This window comes from Myxocyprinus asiaticus, chromosome 16 (assembly GCF_019703515.2).
Source record: "Myxocyprinus asiaticus isolate MX2 ecotype Aquarium Trade chromosome 16, UBuf_Myxa_2, whole genome shotgun sequence".
Lineage (NCBI taxonomy): Eukaryota > Metazoa > Chordata > Actinopteri > Cypriniformes > Catostomidae > Myxocyprinus > Myxocyprinus asiaticus.
Genome location: NC_059359.1, coordinates 8,260,882 through 8,279,877, shown reverse-complemented (window position 1 = coordinate 8,279,877; position 18,996 = coordinate 8,260,882). Strand labels below are relative to the sequence as shown.

The following is an 18,996-nucleotide window of genomic DNA, read 5'->3' as shown; positions in this document are numbered from 1 at the left end:
CTGTCCATTTTATACGATACCATATAGTAAAAAACAATAAGAAATCATGCAATAAGACATCATCTTTAAACTGTAGGTCTTTGGAATTCAAAGTGACCAGATCTGAATCTGCTTTAGTTTACAGATGCATTTGTTTTTGTGTAACACTTTTCTATCTTCTAGAATTATTTTAGAAACAAAATATATTTTCATGCTTATTTCTGGAGTCAAAATGTTAAATCAATTTATGATGGAAATTAATTATTTATAAATGTATAATTAATAAATAAAAATATATTTATGAGTGATAGCTTATCTAGAATTATCTATAAGCTTTTAAGTTTTAAAATATTTAGATAAAAATAAATATAAATATATATTTGATTTAAAATATAAGACTACCCATCACGGTTTAGTCATATAATCATTTTCTAAAAACATGTCTATTGGACAAGGAGAGAGATTAACAAAAAAAAAAAAAAAAAAAAAAAAAAAAGTGGGGGGTGCTAAACTCAATAGAAAAGCAGCTATGTTTGATAATAACAGAGAGAGCAGCATTATTCTAGTTTGTTCAAGGCTTTGAGACTGCATTAATTCACTCTCAGATTGATTCTATTGCCAACAAGCTTTAAGTTGTTGCTCTTAAACCTCTTAAGATCTTGAATCAGTATCGTAATTTGCATCAGGACACTTTAATACTAAGAGCAGAGAGTTCGGACTAAGCTACTTATTTCATCAGCACAGTCATCAAACTCTGCCTATAGTGATATATAGTGATATATATAGAGAGAGAGAGAGAGAGAGAGAGAGAGAGAGAGAGAGAGAGAGAGAGAGAGAGAGAGAGAGGTGTGTATTTCAGCATATTGTTAATAGAATCTATTTTATAAAACATATATATCCAACTCTAAATTTTGATTGGATTAGCATTCAAAGCTGTTTTAAAACAGCCAATATACTCACACTTGTGACCACACATCAGCTGAATTCTATATTAATGCGCTACTGTGGTGTAGTGTAAACAGCCTAAATTTAGTCTAATGAACTACATTATGTGTCAGCCTAATTGTTTACTGTAATTATTGTGATTAATGTTTTATTTTAACATTAGTGTATTTTATAACACCGCTGTAGAAGCCAGTTTATAAAAGCAATAAGCCACTCAAGGTCATGCGTTACAGTGATTTTACCAGTCTTTCCATCATACTTCACACTTTACCCATGGTAAAATCACTGTACTGAAAATCTTGAAAATCTCGACATCTGCACACATTCAGGCGAGAACTTACATTGTTTTAGTGCGAAACAACATGAACACGTGCACTATTTTTTTAATAAACGTCTCTCATGAACATCCAAAGGACGTCAAGATTTCCACAGAAAATGTAGTTAAATTTTCGAATGCCTTCAGAAGACTTGGAATATGACGCACAAGCCTCATAGACTGCTATTATGATACTTTGGGTCCTTTATTTAAGCTTTAAAGTGAATTTATTCGTAATGTATTACTTCACTGCAATACTTCATTCAGATAAAAAAAAAAGAAAACAGATGTGTGCATCTTAGTTAAATTGTCGTTGATTCTACGACCCACCTCGTCTGCATAACTCCCGCTCATTCAGAAGCAAACTCCACTGATTGTAACGACAATCTGATTTGCACAATACCACTTATCTATGCAAGACTAGCAGAGAAAGCCTGCGGTAAGATGAGTGAGAGCGGCAAATGACACACTCTACGAATGAAGCGCTCTGGAAATGAGCGACAGTCAGACAAGTCAAAATTTCTTGATTACATGGGAAATAAACAACTCCGACTGAAAGCCTCCGCTCAAACTTGGTGCTTTGCATACATTAAATTCCGGTCTGTCTATAAGTCGTCTTAAAACGCTTAGGTATCAGCACGAGCGCCTCTGACAACCTTCCCTCATGAGTTCGTCAGCGGTGTTATCAGACGTCTCAAATGGATCTTCGGCTTCAGTGACAAAAGTCAGACGAAGCTCTTCTAAAGGATACATCATTATATCCATATGCTTCCAACTCCAATCCACATGTGCAGCCACTGCGGCCCAAGCAGGAGTTTACCAATCTTTGCTCTCTCTCTCTCTCTCTCTCTCTCATTTCCTCTTCTCCGTGTTAAAGGCTTGAGGGGTTCAATCAATGTTGCTTTGATCTCGGCTGGAACTATAATTATTTAACATTGTTACAAGGATTTCTCTAATCCATTCTACCATTAAATCCCTTTTAGACCCTCATCTTCACGAGCCTAATCTGCATCTGGGCCCCCCTCCCCTCCCCTCGGACGACGCCTTGACTTAACGGACTTCTGCAAATTATTAGAGATAAAGATACAAATATGGAAAAAAGATGAGAAACTTTTGCAGCCTGTGTTGCTTTAGTCATTGAGCATGAATAAGCAGGTGCCATGAGGGCAGTCGCTTGGAATGTGCAAATCTACATATTTTCATTACAAGTTGACTGGTTGGTCTTAAAGGGATAGTTCACCCAAAAATGCTAATTTTGATCATTTACTCACCCTTATGTTGTTCCAAACCCTTTTGGCTTTCTTCTATGAAACACAAAAGGAGATGTTAGGCATTAACATTCTTTAAAATTTCTCCTCATTGTTTTCCATGAAAAGTCATACAGGTTTGGAATGACCTGAGGGTGAGTAAATGGCAACGGGATTTCTTTCTTTCTGTTAAATGCATTTAGACTGATTTAGCATCCACCACTCTCCTATTAGAAGCAAGGAGCGTTCACATAAAAGCATGCTACTATGTTCAAAAATGGCTGGATGGAATTTTTTGTTTTTTACTTGCCATTTTAAAAATGCCAGAACTCATAATAATCTGTACAAGATGGCAAAATCGTAAGATATCATACGACTTGGCTCGTACGAAAAGGTACAACTTTTATTCCCATAGAGACCATCCAACCAATCAACAAACAATCCATGCAATACAGGCATCAAATTTGAACTAGCCTCCTATCTAACATTTCATTTTAAGAAAGGAAACGTCTGTGAACAAATATGATTACTCATTCCATATTTATTTATGCAATACAAATGACTGATGTACAGTATGTCGATAACCTATAACACGCGTCACTTCTCTCGTCTCGTTCCAAACCCCAAAATTTTCCCCATATACAAATGTTATTTCCCTATTAAAATCATGGTTTGGTTTAGGGTTTGGGTAAGTGTAACATACAGTATGTGTTCTCCGGTAGGAGCGCTAGTCATGTTGGAATTTTGTTGGACGTTTTAGGTTCTTGTCTTGCACTGTTTCCTGTTCCTGTTTCCTTCTTGTCTTGATTGTTCCCCAGCTGTGTCTAGTTAACCTTGTAAGTCCTTGTGTATTAAGCCCTCATGTTCTCCCTTGTCCCTGATTCAGTATTGTTATTGTAATGCTCAAGTCACGTCACATCAGGTCTAGTCTTTGTATAGTCTAGTCTTTGTTTAGTTCTTGCTTTTGATTGTTTCTTGGTCTGTTCATGGTCTTAGTTATAGTTATAGTCATATTCATAGTCTAGTCTTTTGTTTTGTTTTATTTTGAATAACTGCACTTAGGTTCACTTATATTATCATCACCATTTTCATTGGTTCCTGCCTTGCTAGGTTGCATTAACTTTATGGTTAGGTTTAGGAAAAATCATTATAACATAGTTTGCTGGTTTGTTTATTTTTTTCTATGGGAGTAAAAGCCATAGGTTTTTGTACAAGCCAACTCATACGATTTCTTACAATTTTGCTATCTTGTACAGTACTATTATTACGACTTGTCATGAGATGGGGAAATCATCCTAACCAATCTCAGAGTCTGAACATTTTTATCTGGAATCTGCTTGATTTAGCCACAATTTGTTTGTGTGCAATCTAAGAAGCTACATGTTAAAACATACAGTATGTGGGTACGGTAGGATGTTTATCAAAAGGCCCAGCATTAAATCAAGTAATTTAAAAGCTGTCAAGAAGCCTGAAAATGAGAGACAATCACAACATGAGGCTGGTTGCAGTCATTTGGGTGTTTAATTCCTGGATTCTAGGTCTAGGTTTTGCAGGCGAATTACATAGAAATTACAAGAAAATTACATATGATGAATAGTATAACACTATAATTGTTTAGTATAATTGTTGGTTTATGTACTATAAACACGCACTAGAAGGCCGTCTTCAGCTGTTGCATCGTGTTTTGCAGGGCAGCAGATTAGGAGCGCATTAGCAGTGCAGTAGTTCATAACGTGAACGATCAGATCACAAAGTTAACGCAAGTCTCTTTTCATTTTATTTAAATTTAAATGGCTGACCAATTACTACACAGCGAATATATTTTGCAGTACTGTGCAAAAGTTTTAGGCACTTGTGAAAAATGTTGCATAGTGAGGATGTCTTCAAAAATAATGCCATAAATAGTTTTCATTTATCACTTAAAGTCAAACAAAGTCCAATAAACATAAAAAAGCTAAATCAATATTCGGTGTGACCACCTTTGCCTTTAAAACAGCACCAATTCTCCTAGCTACACCTGGACACAGTTTTTCTTGGTTGTTGGCAGATAGGATGTTCAAAGCTTCTTGGAGAATTCGCCACAGTTCTTCTATCTGTTTAGGCTCATTAGTCTCAATTGCTTCTGTCTCTTTATGTAATCCCAGACTGACTCGATGTTCAGTGGGGAGCTTTGTGCGGGCCATGACATCTGTTGCAGGGCTCCCTGTTCTTCTATTCTAATCTTTTCTTTTTACAAAATTAATGTTTGGGAGTCTCACATTTATATTCCCTATTGACACACTAAAGCTGAAGATATAAATAACCATCTTAAGACAAACGCCTTTGTGAAACATCTTATGTGCCTAAGACTTTTGCACAGTACTGTATATATAAATATATATAAAATATAAATGATAAACAATGATAAAGTGAGCATTTGAACTGTTGCTGAACAGTTCTGCTGATACAGTAAGGCAAGCTGCCTGCTACAATGTACTGTGTATTAATAAATACAAATATAAAGCCTATGTCAGTCCTTTATTTATATATACACATAAGTGAATACAGTGACAATAACTTATTGTATGTGCATATTATTTATGTTCAGATTGTGCACACTGTTTGTAATACCATGTCTTCACAAAAAAGAAGGGAGAGGGAGGCTGCTAAAGGGAGTGTTTCTTTGCAAAGCACCAGCAAGCAAGCAGGTGAATCATGATGAATATCTAAAAAGATCCTTCACACTGTGTCAGGGTTTTTTTCCTCAAAATCATTTGCCAAAGGAGGAAGTAAAGTATACCTTTGTGTTTGAAAGTAAAGTAAAAAGCTGAGAATAAATTTTATGAATAGATTCAGAATCACAAATAGACCTCAGCAGAGGCAGGGGCGGAAGAATAAAAAAGAACCCCTTTTTTTTTTGAATGAGTAGTTCTTATATATACTTTTTGCTTATTATATAAGTTTCCTAATTTGTCTTTTATTTCCTTCATCACAAATAACAGCCTATTCTGTTATCTTTCTCACAAAAAGTACCACGATATTACAATGTTTTTTAGACATGGCCCATGGTAATGCCATGTTTTTGACATGTGCTTTAGTTATGGTATTTTTGAAGTACCATAAAAATATAATGAAATATGAATATAATCACACGCGGGGCTCATGGTTACACTCAGAGTGGTCTGTGCACTATAAATAACTATTGCATAGGCTAAAATAAATCTAATCCTCAAAATAACATTATAATCTCCAATAATAATTAAGTACTATAATAAAAATCAACTGCGTTCAAACATTTTTATTTCGTTTTCGCACACCTTGCTCATTCATAGAAAACATGTTTTAGTAAAAATATGTAGGTAAATAAAAAATGTTATTTCTGTATTGTGTATCTGTGCATATAAATAAATTATTAAATATTATTCCTGCTTGTGTTCATTCAGTGAAAAACTGTGGAAAACATGCCTTCGGTACTTCATGCATTAAATGTTTTTAATCTACTTGTCTAGAATGTCTGTTTGGTTGAAGTGATGGTGACATATTAAAATATTAAAAAAAAAATAATAATTCAGAGCAAATACATATTTATTGATACATATATATCTCGAATAGGCTGAAAAGTATCAAAATATAGGGTAATTTTTGTAGCATTATTGCCCAGCCCTACCGTTGTGCCATTAAGAGTCGTTGTTGTTTATTTCTGATTTAAACAGAATCTTTTTTATTTTATTTATCAGCCTTTTTTGTTTGTTTCTTTGACAATATGGATGATGAGGGAGAGCAATCCATGGTTGACAACACATAGTCAGCTTAATCTTGTAAGAAAAAAGAATAAACATAATATAATTAAGAAGGAGGAGGAATAATTGTATGAATTGCACAAGGCATATTTGTTGTACGAAGACAACAAATGGAATAGTCACATTTAAAACAGGCTTTTCGAAGAAGAAGAAGAAGAAGACAGTTTGCACTGAACCCATAACCACCATCTGTCTGTTTTGTGCTGGGAAGAACAGAAAAGCCACGTTGCTCATTGTGACGCGCAATGCAAAAACGGCCAATGGCCTTTTGCAAATATTTGTGCCACTGTGTTTTGTGGCGATATAAATAGGAGCACACCAAACGCAAACATTTGTTGAGGCACCTGCCATGCCATCGCGACCATCTGCTCCACAAATTCACTTAATATGACATATGTGCATTAACACTGAAGCGGCTATTTTTTGGTGCAGGTTAGGGGGTCCGGTCAAGGGCGGTCAGTGTCGGCTAGACATACAGGTGGGCTGAGAGGAGAACAGGAAATCTATGCTACATGATTCTGACTGTGAGAAAGAGGTGGATGTCTGACTCCAGGGCTTCTTTAGTAGAACCTGCCCATGTTCTGCTCATGGCTCAGGTCCAATTGGCAAACAGAGACGGAACTGACTGTGTCTGACAGGCACTGCTGAGCCGTGGAGGTGTGGCAATCTCTGGCTCTCATTTGGCTCCTGCCGTGGGTTACTGAATGCTCTTTGGTCGATGCAGACTTTGTTAATCCTCATTTATGTTTAGAAATCATCCGATTTCCACCATTCCTTATGTGAAGATCAAAGATAAATGTTCTCTTCACACTGGGCTTTTTGGTATTTTAAAGGGGCCATATTATATGCAGAGTTAAAATAACAATTTAGCCTGTTGTCCACTTATAATAGCAGCCAAGTTTTCTTGCACCAAAAACGACTGAAATGTAGTTTTCTCTGATCCAAAGTATTAAACAGCCTTTTATGTTACAGTACTTGTAAGACTTCCATATTAAAACAATGTCATGACTTGGTAAGCTCTTCGCATGCAAAATGTCTTTCAACAAATGTCTCTTTGCAAAATATATTTTGGGAATATATTTTGAATTATGTTTATTTTATGACCCCATTGGCAAATAGTTTTTTCTTGTTTAAAGCATAAACCTCACTCTTTTGTTGTTCTTATTACATTTATGCTTAACCTCCTGAGACCCCCGTGTGACTTCTGTGTACGTTTTCCATTTCATTTTTTGGTATGTAAATAGTAGCACCTAATAAATAAGCAAAAATAAATAAATAAATAAATCTAGAGCAAATAGTTTTCCTAAAAATGTATGTCCTCATATGTGGACAGCGGGACTAAGTTGTGAAATTTTAAATAGTTTATTTGTGTCCAGGAGTGTTGGTTATTCATGTTTTTGAGACATTATAGACATTAGAGCTGATTTTCTAGAAAGATGAATACATAATTCTGATTAAACGTAATGGCCAGCATCATCAAATCACTGCCAATCATGTTAAAATACAATTTTGAATGATACAATTCTGAATCTTTGACTGATTATCAATGTCCCATGTCTGACAAACATGTTGAGTGATCATAAATTCATCTGCACCCTGAAACTGAACATTTGGTCGGATTTTTAGGAGTGAATGCACTTAGCTGAATAGGAAAGCTATAGGATGCACCCTTGCTCCCTATTTAGTGAATTACTTAACCTCCAGTGTGCTGTCTGTCTGGACTGGTCTCAGAAGAGTTTGCAATGCACCTTATTTTCATCTTATTTTCTTAACTCTGAAATTTTTCAGCTTTTGGATGAATAAATGTATTCTCAATGTGAAAATGCAAAGTAAATTTATAGGAATGCATTTACTAATGTTAATGTATGGCACCTTATCGTACAGTGTTAACAAACAAAAATATAACAAAATTTAGGTTAAAATGAAGCGAAATGACCCACCGATTTGTTACTGTGAAAAGTTATTCAACATAACGAACATGTTTTTGGAACGTCTGTCAGAAAACCGCTCCACAGCACTCATCCGAGTACTTCATGTTTATCAGCACGACAAATCACAAAAAAAACAAAATAAATATTTAAAGCAGCATATCAAATGAAACTAGAGACGCTACTCTTTACAACCTCATAGGTTTCAGTGAAAAAATTTGAAGAGGTTTCTTACTAGAGGCACTTTTGTTGGCACTGCACCCATAGAAGCAGTTCACGGAAATCGAAGCCATGGCGTTTGGTCACGTGACTCAATGCGTCAGAAGTTTAACCCTTAAATGACTCCTTAGAGTGCCCTGAACAGTATGCAATGGGTTTAAATGAATTTAAATTATGCGTTGCATATAGTGAATCCAAAATAGGGAGTCCTCGCATGAGGCCACGGGGTCACACAAGGTTAAAACAAAAACAAAAACAAAAACAAGGGTCTGGGGTGGGAGCTTTTTGATGCCAAGGACCCCCAAATATGACGATCTCCTTGCAAAGGACCCCCTTCCTAAAATATAAAGGTAGCTATATATTTGTATGTATATACAGATGTATATTCATATATAAAGACCCATTTTTACTCTGTAAAACAGTAGGCATGATATTATAAAGACAACATATTTGCTAAATTAAATTTGGCATTTATAAATAGTAGATTTATTATCCTGCAGATAAACATTTTTAACCATTCAAATGTATTTGTATTGTATTGTATTCATTCATTTCACCAAAAATTTGTTCCAAAGCAGCTTTAAAGGAAATATTACCCTACCGTACTCTGCCGTGAAGAGAAACTATCACTATAAATAAAATAAAATTACCACAATTAATCTCATGATTCCCAGCCAGTCTTTAGAAAGCAGAATGAAACATTACTAATGTAAATTACTAAATTGTAAATTATCCACAGATCCCCAAGCTAGTATCCACTTACGGCCCCCGGTATAAAAAACCCCTGTGTTGTACCTACAAAATACATCAAAATCTTTCAAAAGAGCAAGGAAAATACATAATATAGCCCTTTAAGTTAAAGTCTTCTATTTGAGTGATAAGAACTGAAGTTCATTAATGCATAAAGCTTCCCTCCAATTCTGTTCCTCCATATACACTTTATTCCTAAGGGAGTGTGTCAAGATATGTATCAAAGACGTCTATGATAATTAACAAAATAGTAGTACAGGCTATTACCACTAATATACAGAAGACTGCAAATGCCCATGACGAGAAAAAAAATGAAGGAGACGTAGAGATAACGAACCGCTTGCTTTACAAGCGCAGAGTGGATGATCTTTTCATCACAGGAACTAGACGGATGCTATGAGCCAACATGAAGAACTCTTGTTGAACTCAAGTGCTTAACATTGAAGCAAGTGTACTGATAAGTAAAATTATGGCACTGGCCATTTTTATACCAAAGACAAATCTCAGAATTGGTTTTAAAGTGTTTCTCATGGCATGTGGAATCTGGTCGAGTAGCTTCATTAAGATACTCTCCTTCTTTTGATGTGCTCGCCATCAAATATCCCATTCACATTCACTCAGGCACTACAATTAAGAAACATCACATGAGCCAGTGTAATGCTGTACTGAATACCATTTAGTAATTTCCAGGTAGTCACAGCCATGCAGTTTTTTACAGTATCCCGTTAAATTTGCAGTAAAAAACTGGCAGCTGTGTTTGCCAGAAGAAAATCACCATAAAAATACAATGACCATGTTTCAGACATTACAGGATGTCATTTTAGTCCCTGTATATAGTAAAAATAATAAAATAAAAAATAAAAACTTTATTGTCTTGTGTTCACTTTTAACTATAAGGTAAATCATACTTTTTACTTTTTACTAAATACTTTAACATAAAATTACATGTCTTGTCTTGTTAAATAAATTCTAGTTTTTTCACCACACATGGCAAAGTAACCAATCAACGTTTTTTTTTTTTTTTTCATCTCAAGTAACTTGTTTAAAGGGTGTTTAGATATTTTTACTGGGATATAAGTAGGGATGTCCCGATACCGATACTGGTATAAGGTCCGATACCGGTATCATGTCCGATACCACGCTCATTTACTTGTACTCGTGCTCGTAAAAATGTTCAGATACCAAAAACCGATACCATCTGATGTACTAATATCATTACATAAACATTCAGTGCACTAAATCACGTTATGTCCTAGTGAGATTATTTAACCGCACAAGCTGCAATTTAATGAGATAAATATATAGTTTGCATGAGCTTCACGCTTCAAATGTGAGTGTTTGTGAATGTGTGGAGCCGTTGTTGTGCTGACATAAAGACACAAAGTGCTCATACCTTTTAGAGATCCTTGTCTCATACACAGAAAACACCATCATAAGCATTGCGCTCTCTGTTTGTAGCAGATGACAGCAAGCCGAGTGCTAATTCACTTTGTAGCACCAAGCACATACAGACTACATATTTATTTCATTAAATAGCAGCCTTTTTGCAGTTTAATAATCACTTTGGCTGCATCCAAAAATGTTGGCATCTGACTCACTGCCTAATCAGTTAATGGTTTACCCGACAACATTTTTGAATGAATGGAACTCTTAAGGAAACGTCTCAGAACAGTTTGAAAAGCACCTTATTTCCTTAGCATCTTATTATCCTGGCTCCATATAAAGCCTCCGAAGGCAGCATTTTCCAGTTTTCCGACGTAGCCTTTGAGTCACGTAGCGACCGGCTTTTCCAGATTTAGAAGCAACCGTCATAGCAACACAAAGACACTTCAAAATAAAAGCTCTGCCAAAATAAAAGCTCAATGTTATTGGAAAAATGTACGACAGAAATAGATCACTATAGTACTGTATGTAATATTCACTTTAATACTATTACTACTAATAATTATAATAAATCAATAGTAATTGCATTATATTTAAGCAATATTTTTCATCTGTGTTGCTCTGTTATGCAGAACTCTGTTTGACAAAATATCACTCCAATGTTGTATTCTGAATTGTGCTGTGAGGTTCTGTATAAAAGCACTTCATTTGATAAAAATAATAAAATATTATGTTGAAAATTCATTGTTATATTTTCATTTGATTAAAGTTTTAATGAATTAATTTATTTAAACACTATTTTGATAATACGATTGAAATAAACTGTTGATATGGAATTTCAAAAAAAAAAAAAAAAAAAGAAAAAAAGAGGTATGGGACTCAGTATCGGCAAGTACTGAAAAGCAATTATGAGTTCTCGTACTCATTCTCAAAAAAATTGTATCGGGACATCCCTAGAAATAAGACATCCATATTGCTTAAGCAAATGATTTTTGCAGTGTAGTTGTCTCTGCATATTAAGCTGGGATAGGAACAAGCATTTTAACATTGAGAAAAATGAAACACATCATTATCAATATTCCAGATTTAAACATACAAAAATCATAAAAAAATAGAGTGATAATATGCTAGTCTATCTCAAACTAAATACATTTGCTTTCAATCGCTGCGTGTCATTTGAGATGTTCATATCTGATAGTGTGATTCCGTCTTTATTCAAATTATAACATGCCCATCTGACTTTTTCAGCACAATGGGAGAAATGAAATGGCCTTTGAGAAGCAGACATGAAACGAAGGTAAATGTAGTTATTACGTGCATAGATTAATGTCTGCCCAATGTATTCCTGCCTAAGAGACAGTGATGTTGCTGTGCGAGCATTGTCATATCCTGTACACTGAGAGGGTTGTTTCCTGTTGGGCCACACTGAGGGAGTTCTCATTTGCATACTATTTTCTTTTACTTCAAAAAATTTTTTTGACAGTGATGTTTCTGTGAGGAGAGAATGGGGAATTTAGAATAGATCTTATCTGTGTAATGTAACAAGATTACCAGCAGCATTAGCAACCACCGGTGCAATCTGAGAAATCATGGTGGGAGGTAAATATGCAGCTCAGCATTGAGATAAATCTAGAGAAATAGATTTAATGGGACAGTTCAGTGAAAAATGAAAATTCTGTCATTATCACTCTCATGTTGCTCACGGCATAAGGTAAAAAAATTCAGTCTGTTCCTCACACTTGTATGGTTTCATAAGACTTGGAATACAGTGCACAAGTCGTATGGCATTTGAACCTCTAACCCTAAGCACTAAACTTCAACGCCTTACTTGTCCAGCACTGTTTGTGCTACAGGCATGAAGGATACCTCATATGTCTTGTTGAAGAGAGGTGTGTTATTGCTTTTCTAAGCGAACAGACTGGATTTTCACTTGACAGATAAAATGAGTGAAAAATAAAAAACAGTTGCATTGAAAGAGGGGCCGAGCAATATCTAGCGACCAGAATATCAAAGAGACTTATCTTTTGACTGTGGCCAGTGAGCAACACTCTACCGACCACCCAGAACAGCAACTCTATAGCAGCGTGCTAACAACTATTCAAAACACATCAGCAACGCCCTGGCATCATGGCTGCACATTTTGCACAGGTAGGGTGCAATGGGGCTAAAATGTGATCTTTTCTGGTTGCAAAGTGTATCAAGATTGAACAAATACATTTCTTTTCACCGAATATTAATGGAGCAACAATTTGGGGAAAGGAAATAATAACGGAAGGTTGTCTTGATTAAAATGCATTAAAAAAAAAGGTGCGAGGGGGCATTGTACCCCACACATGGGGCAAATGGCCTAGTGTAGATATACAGTAGGGGAAATACAGTAGTTATAGATCAAAATAAAAATGTCAACTTATGCAAACACTTTTGGGACAGCAAGATTATTTTCTTGAGTAACAAATTAAGATAATGCGTATTTAAAATAACCACTTCAGAAAAGGGTGCACCTTTTCGTGTTCATTTCTTTAGGAGGCTTTTTACCCCAAATACTATCCTTTCACTTATTGGACAGTTATTGAAAAACTTTAGATTTAATCACCTTAAACAAAAAATGACAAATTAATATTATGTCTTAAAATAAATCATTTTAGGGATTCTCTTTAGCTAAAAGATTGCTACATTTTAAAAGATCTTAAATGTTAGATCAAATTACCTCAAAATCAACCATTTTTGAGTAACCTTTGGACATTGCACACAATGACCTCATGGATTAGGAAAACTTTGCAGTGCATAGCAACAAACAGGTGTTTAGGAAAGTGCTGTGGTACATTTTGTTGCTATTTAGTGTTTTAGGAGAAAAGAAAATCAAAAGTGCCTTTTACACCGGGGGCCTTTAGCCCCGTTGTACCCTACCCACTCCACTAAAGCGACTTTTTGTCTATTCAAAGCTAAGCTTGTCTGCCACAATAATATTATGCCTTAGAATTATCTTAATTAGGGGCTTTTCTCAACAAACATTGATATATGCCATAAATTACCATTAATTTGATTAATTAATTGGCATATAATGTAATTAAGTAAATAAAAAAAAAGTTTATTGACTGACACCCCTAGTATTCTATCTATTGTACTGTAGGTATTCAGTGCCGCAACCAACAAATCTGAAGCCATCGCCAAGTTCCCAGTTACGCCTGCGATGAACATTCAAAACAACTGACTCTCTCTCAGCTTTACAGAATGAATGAATGATCAGAGAGACATTGGGCCTCTCAGATCCTCCTCCTTACCTCCTCTTCCTTTTTTTAAAGCAGAAGTTTGAAGCTCAGCATTTTCTCGGAAAGCCCTAACTGGGGCTATGATGCCTCTTTTTCTCAACTCTTGCCCCCATCGTTGTGTGAGTGACCCCCTCAGCCCCGCTGCCTGCCTGATCACAGGAACCGTTTATTACCGCTGTCGCTACCTTTCTTATCTTACGCCGCCAATGCTCATTTCCTTCCCAGATTGAAATGCAAATGTGAAATTTAATGATAAATGCATTATCTGATAGGTGCTGATAACTCTAATTCGCTGTCAGTATAAAATACACACCCCGGGGGGCTCACCGTTGCCAACTTGCCAAAATCCACTTCCTTTTAAATGTACTGTATGTACGTGCAATAAATTCTGGAGGTCATATGCATTAAAAGGGGAATCATATTTTGTGTATTCTGCGATGTGATGCCACGGCTGAACAGTAATTGCTGGCGTTGCTATCTTGTTGGATGTATTATCCATCACTTTTATGAAGTGACTTTTAAGAAGTGTGAAAAGACAGATGAAAAAAAAAATTTCTACCGAGACAGCGAGAGAAAATCTGCATGGTAAGACATGATTCTTCGAAAAGAAAAGATAGCTGTTTTTTATTTTTTGTCTGTTCTGTGCTGTCTATTGTATCTTAAAGGAATAGTTTACCCAAAAAACGAAAGTTGTCATCACTTACTCACCCTCATGTCATTCTAAACCCAAAAGATTTTCTTTCTTCTGTGGAACACAAAAGGAGATGTCACGTAGCTCTTTCTCATGCAATTAAATCATATTGTGGCTAGGGGCTGTCAAAATCCAGAGAAAATAAAAAAGCACCATTAAAGTAGTCCTAGAGATTTGTGTGAGTAACAGACCGAAATTTAAGTCATTATTCCGACATAGCTTTCAAATCTCATTTGAACTTCTGTATATTCACATTGCACTTGCCTTTTGGGTGAACTATTCTTTTAAATATCAAAAGATGTATATAAAACATTTGAAGCAAAGCTATTCAAAGCTATGCCAATCAGCTGAAGACTAAAGATGGCTTGCATAGAGAAATTAAGCAGGGAAAATAAGTTACTTTACGAAACTCGTTCATATGGCCAAATAAGGTCACTTATCAACCAAACTTATGACCTGTTGGCCCACATAAGCAAAACAAACACAACTCAGACAAGAAGATAAAATAAATGTGTTTAGTGTAAAATGCTATATTAGGAAATGCATTATGAACCTGTAATCAGAATGCTAGAATGCATATCTGCTCTACAGTGCACTATTTTGTCTTCTTTCTATAAACATTTGTGATAACATTGATATTGCTTTGCATGCTAATATAGCCAGTCTGTGATCAAAATCATGACCACAACACAATTCAACAAAAAAGTTGGAATTCAAGTGGAAAAATTGCTCTTCATCATCAAGAGCTCATTAAGTCTTGAGGAGCAGCCGAGAGTTTTACCTCTGTCGGGTGGCCTTGTCAAGGATATCTTTAGATGTCCTGCTATTGAGCGCTCTAAAATCCCCTGATCCCAGATGGATTCATTTAAAACGTGTCATAATGAGCCGCTTACAAGTGATTACTGGCCGCTAGCTAATGGGCTAAATGGTTAAAGGAGAGTCAGGAATGATCGCGGTTTGGATTGGACCTTCAGGACTGAGTATCCCATCACTGTGTACTGTATTCAGAGTTTCTGTTCTTTCACACTATAATCTCGAGAGTTTTTTGTGGTACAGTAAGAATACACCAGGTGTTCATGTGTTTCATTGCACCTTTTTTCTTGCTTTTTCTCCCACAACAGCAACTCAATTTCTAATATTTGCAGTATAATTTCTCATTGTTTGGACGTTCCTTTTTACAGTTGTGACACTTCTTTAAAACATTGCTGTTTTTTTATGTTGCTGTTGCTACTCGTGAGCAATAAATGACAAAAGAAAAGCAACACACTGCAGACTAACAACAGTTCGATTTTTATCAGTCACTTGACAAGTGCATTTGCAAAATATTAAGTTGCAGTTACGAGATGGTAATGTTGTACTTCTTGAAGATAGAATCTAAGATATTAAGTTGCTTTTGCTGCTATTTTGACACACACAAGCATATGAGTGAGGCATGTACTATGAACAGAACATGTTCTTACGTGGGCCATCCCATTCCTCCGGCTCTAGAGCAGGGTGTCTAGCCTTCTCACTGTCTGTTTCCATCTCTGTCTCTCCCATTTCTCTGTTGCCATTCTCTTGCCCTGAAAGAAAAAACTATATATTAATAATTTTAATAGACACTGTAATCATATTGTCAGTGTGTATTGGCAAAAAATACAATTTATAATCATGAAGGTTTAAATACACACAGGAAAAGTTCTGATCCATAATCATGGATTGATGGATGGATGGATGGATGGATGAATGGACGGACGGACGGACGGATGGATGGATGGATGGAGAAGTCCATAAAGAGTGGAAGCTGTTAAGGACCAACTCTCTATTAATGCTTTTGAAATTGAATTTTCAACAACCATTTTGGGTGTTGTGTTAGGGTGTCCCTTTGCTTTTGGCCATATAGTGTAGACAGATTGATAACTATGACACAGTCTATGACAAATCTTTTGTACAGCTCTTGTACAAAAAAAAAACCAACTGCATCAAACATACAATAGTGGTTTTGATCCAATCTGAAATACTGACGTCTGAAGAAATAAAGCCTGGATGACTTTTTCAATGACCCGTTTACACCTGGTATTAAGATGTGTTTTGGGTGATCCATTTGAAATGGAATGACACAACAGACAGGTGTAAACGAGGTCCGGGTTGTGCTGAGTGAATCCAGCCAGGCTCCCAAAGCAACCAATTGTTCCGGTTGCTAGGGTGGGTAGAGTCACATGGGTTACCTTCCTCGTGGTCACTATAAGGTGGCACTCGATCTCGATGGGGCGCATGGTGAGTTGTGCATTGATGCCGCGTTGAATAGCGTGAGCCTCCACACACGCTATGTCTTCGCGGTAATGCGCTCAGCAAGCCACGTGATAAGATGCATGGGCTGACTGTCTCAGAAGCGGAAGCAATTGAGATTCGTCCTCCGCCACCCGGATTGCGGCGAGTCACTGCGCCACCACGAGGAATAAGAGCGCATTGGGAATTGGGCATGCCAAATTGGGGAGAAAAGGGGATAAAATCCAAAAAAAAAAAAAAAAGAAAACACTTTTGGGTGTGGTGTTTGGGTGTCCACTTTCTTTTGGCCATATAGTGTCGATAGATTGATAACTATGACATAAAACCTGGATGTCTTTTTCTATGACCCATTTACATCTGGTATTAAGATGTGTTTTGGGTGATCCGCTTGAAATGGGATGATGCTACAGACAGGTGTAAACGAGGCCCAAAATGTTGGTCGAAAATGCATGTGACCACAATGAACTCGTAATGGCAAATTCTCATCCATTCGAATGCATTCAAACAGGTGCAAAAGCACTGCATACCTGTCTATCAACTACCGTGCTAAAACAAGAGTCTAAAACTGTGCAGCTTTAACAGAAAATTTGAAAAAGTGCACACATTTACATGCAAAAAATCTTTTTTTAGAATGCCTGATCTCAATGTAGTGACACAGATGTTAGGTACACATACTCAAACTCAGTTAATACAGTGCTCCACAAAAATAACTAAGAATTGTTCTCTAAACATTATTTATGTGCTTAGATTAAATGCAAGTATAATTGGGAAAAGCAGTGCACTGTTTTTTTGCACTTCCTTTTTCACCTTGTTTGCACTTTGTTAACTTGCAGTAACACACTGACGTAATGGCTGATGTATGTGAAGATGGAATTTGGACAATCTCCCCTCGACAAGTGGTCAAAAGAGATGCATTTTACAATCACATGCAAACGGCAATGTGTCTTGTCTGTCCACTTGTGATCAGTCACCCTAAACACATCTTAAAACCAGGTGTAAACAGGGCCTATGAATCCAACTAAAACAGTGAGGACAACACTTAAGGTGTGGCCAGAGAATGAATGAATGAATGAATGAATGAATGTGGGTCTCTTAAACAATTTTATCCAACAACATCTATTTTTTTTCTTTTTACCCCAGTGTGTCTGAGTCACACTCTGGGTACAGCTGCTCCATAGCAGTGTCTCGCTGACTCTGTAACGCAGCAGAATGGCCTTCACCATGCTCCTCAAACACACACTGCTCCATCCCGATGGGTTAATCTAAAGATCAAATTCTCTCGCCATGCTGTGTTTAAGCCCGTTAAGATGTGGTTCACTTCAAAGGCAGGAGAGTAAACATGGCCAAAAGGATCGCAGCTTCTTGCTTGCCTCTGCACACCCGGGCGAGCGGAGAGGGCTACACTGCCCTACTTACAGCACATGAGGTCATTCTGACCTATTTTCCCGCATGCAAGTTAGTGCAAGGGATCATCTTTTTTTATTCACTCTGTCCTCCTCGCTCTCTCTTGCTAAAACTGCCTCACTTTTTGTATTGTCAGGGCTCGAGAAGCTCCTTAGCATACTCATTGAGCATTACCATAAGGATAACAAAAGCTAATATCAACAGTTCCTTTCTAGTGTAGCGAGTTTGGAAAGGCGGCGAGATAACATTAAAGACTCTACCTTGATCTCCGGCGAACATGTTAAGCCCTGTAACGAAACGCATTGGAACTGTTTAATTACCGCTCAGGAAATGAAGCTACAAGATGATTCGTTAATTAAGCAGTGATTAAGGATTTTCTGCCTTCTATCTAACACCGTTCGCAATGCATTTTAAACAGAATCGCCAAGGCAACCTCGCCGGGAACAAGTGTCACAGAGGCTTGATGAAGTTTCTTTCAGGAACATAGCGGGAATCCGCCGGGAAAACATTGTGCCAACAGGTACAGTGGAACACGGTTGGCCTGCATTAAATGAATAAAACTGGAATGCAACAGAATGTAGCTTTCAGTTTGGTGACCTTTTTTTAATCCAAACCATATCCATATAACATAAGTTGCTTTTTAATAACAAGTTTTCTTCATCTTGACTTGTTTGGAAGATCTCAGTTGTGTCTGTTAATAAATATCTGTATAAATCTTTATCTTGCTTCTCAATAAGACAATATATAACAAAGCCATTTAAACTTCACTGACATACAGTATAAGCTCTATTCCAAAACCTAGCAGGCTGCCCACCTAG

At 36.6% G+C, this 18,996-nt stretch overlaps 1 protein-coding gene across 2 annotated transcripts in view; it reads right to left on the bottom strand.

Annotated features, from left to right (window-relative positions):
• The window catches only part of LOC127454460 (zinc finger protein ZFPM2-like), a 233,185-nt gene that overhangs the window by 154,077 nt on the left and 60,112 nt on the right, over positions 1–18,996 (bottom strand). Inside the window, exon 3 of one of the 2 annotated variants that reach the window (XM_051721684.1) lies at positions 15,967–16,068. In XM_051721684.1, the coding sequence (XP_051577644.1) occupies positions 15,967–16,068 (102 nt within the window). Of the gene's footprint in view, positions 1–15,966; positions 16,069–18,996 lie in introns of those variants that run through there. The other variant, XM_051721685.1, reaches the window with a different exon arrangement.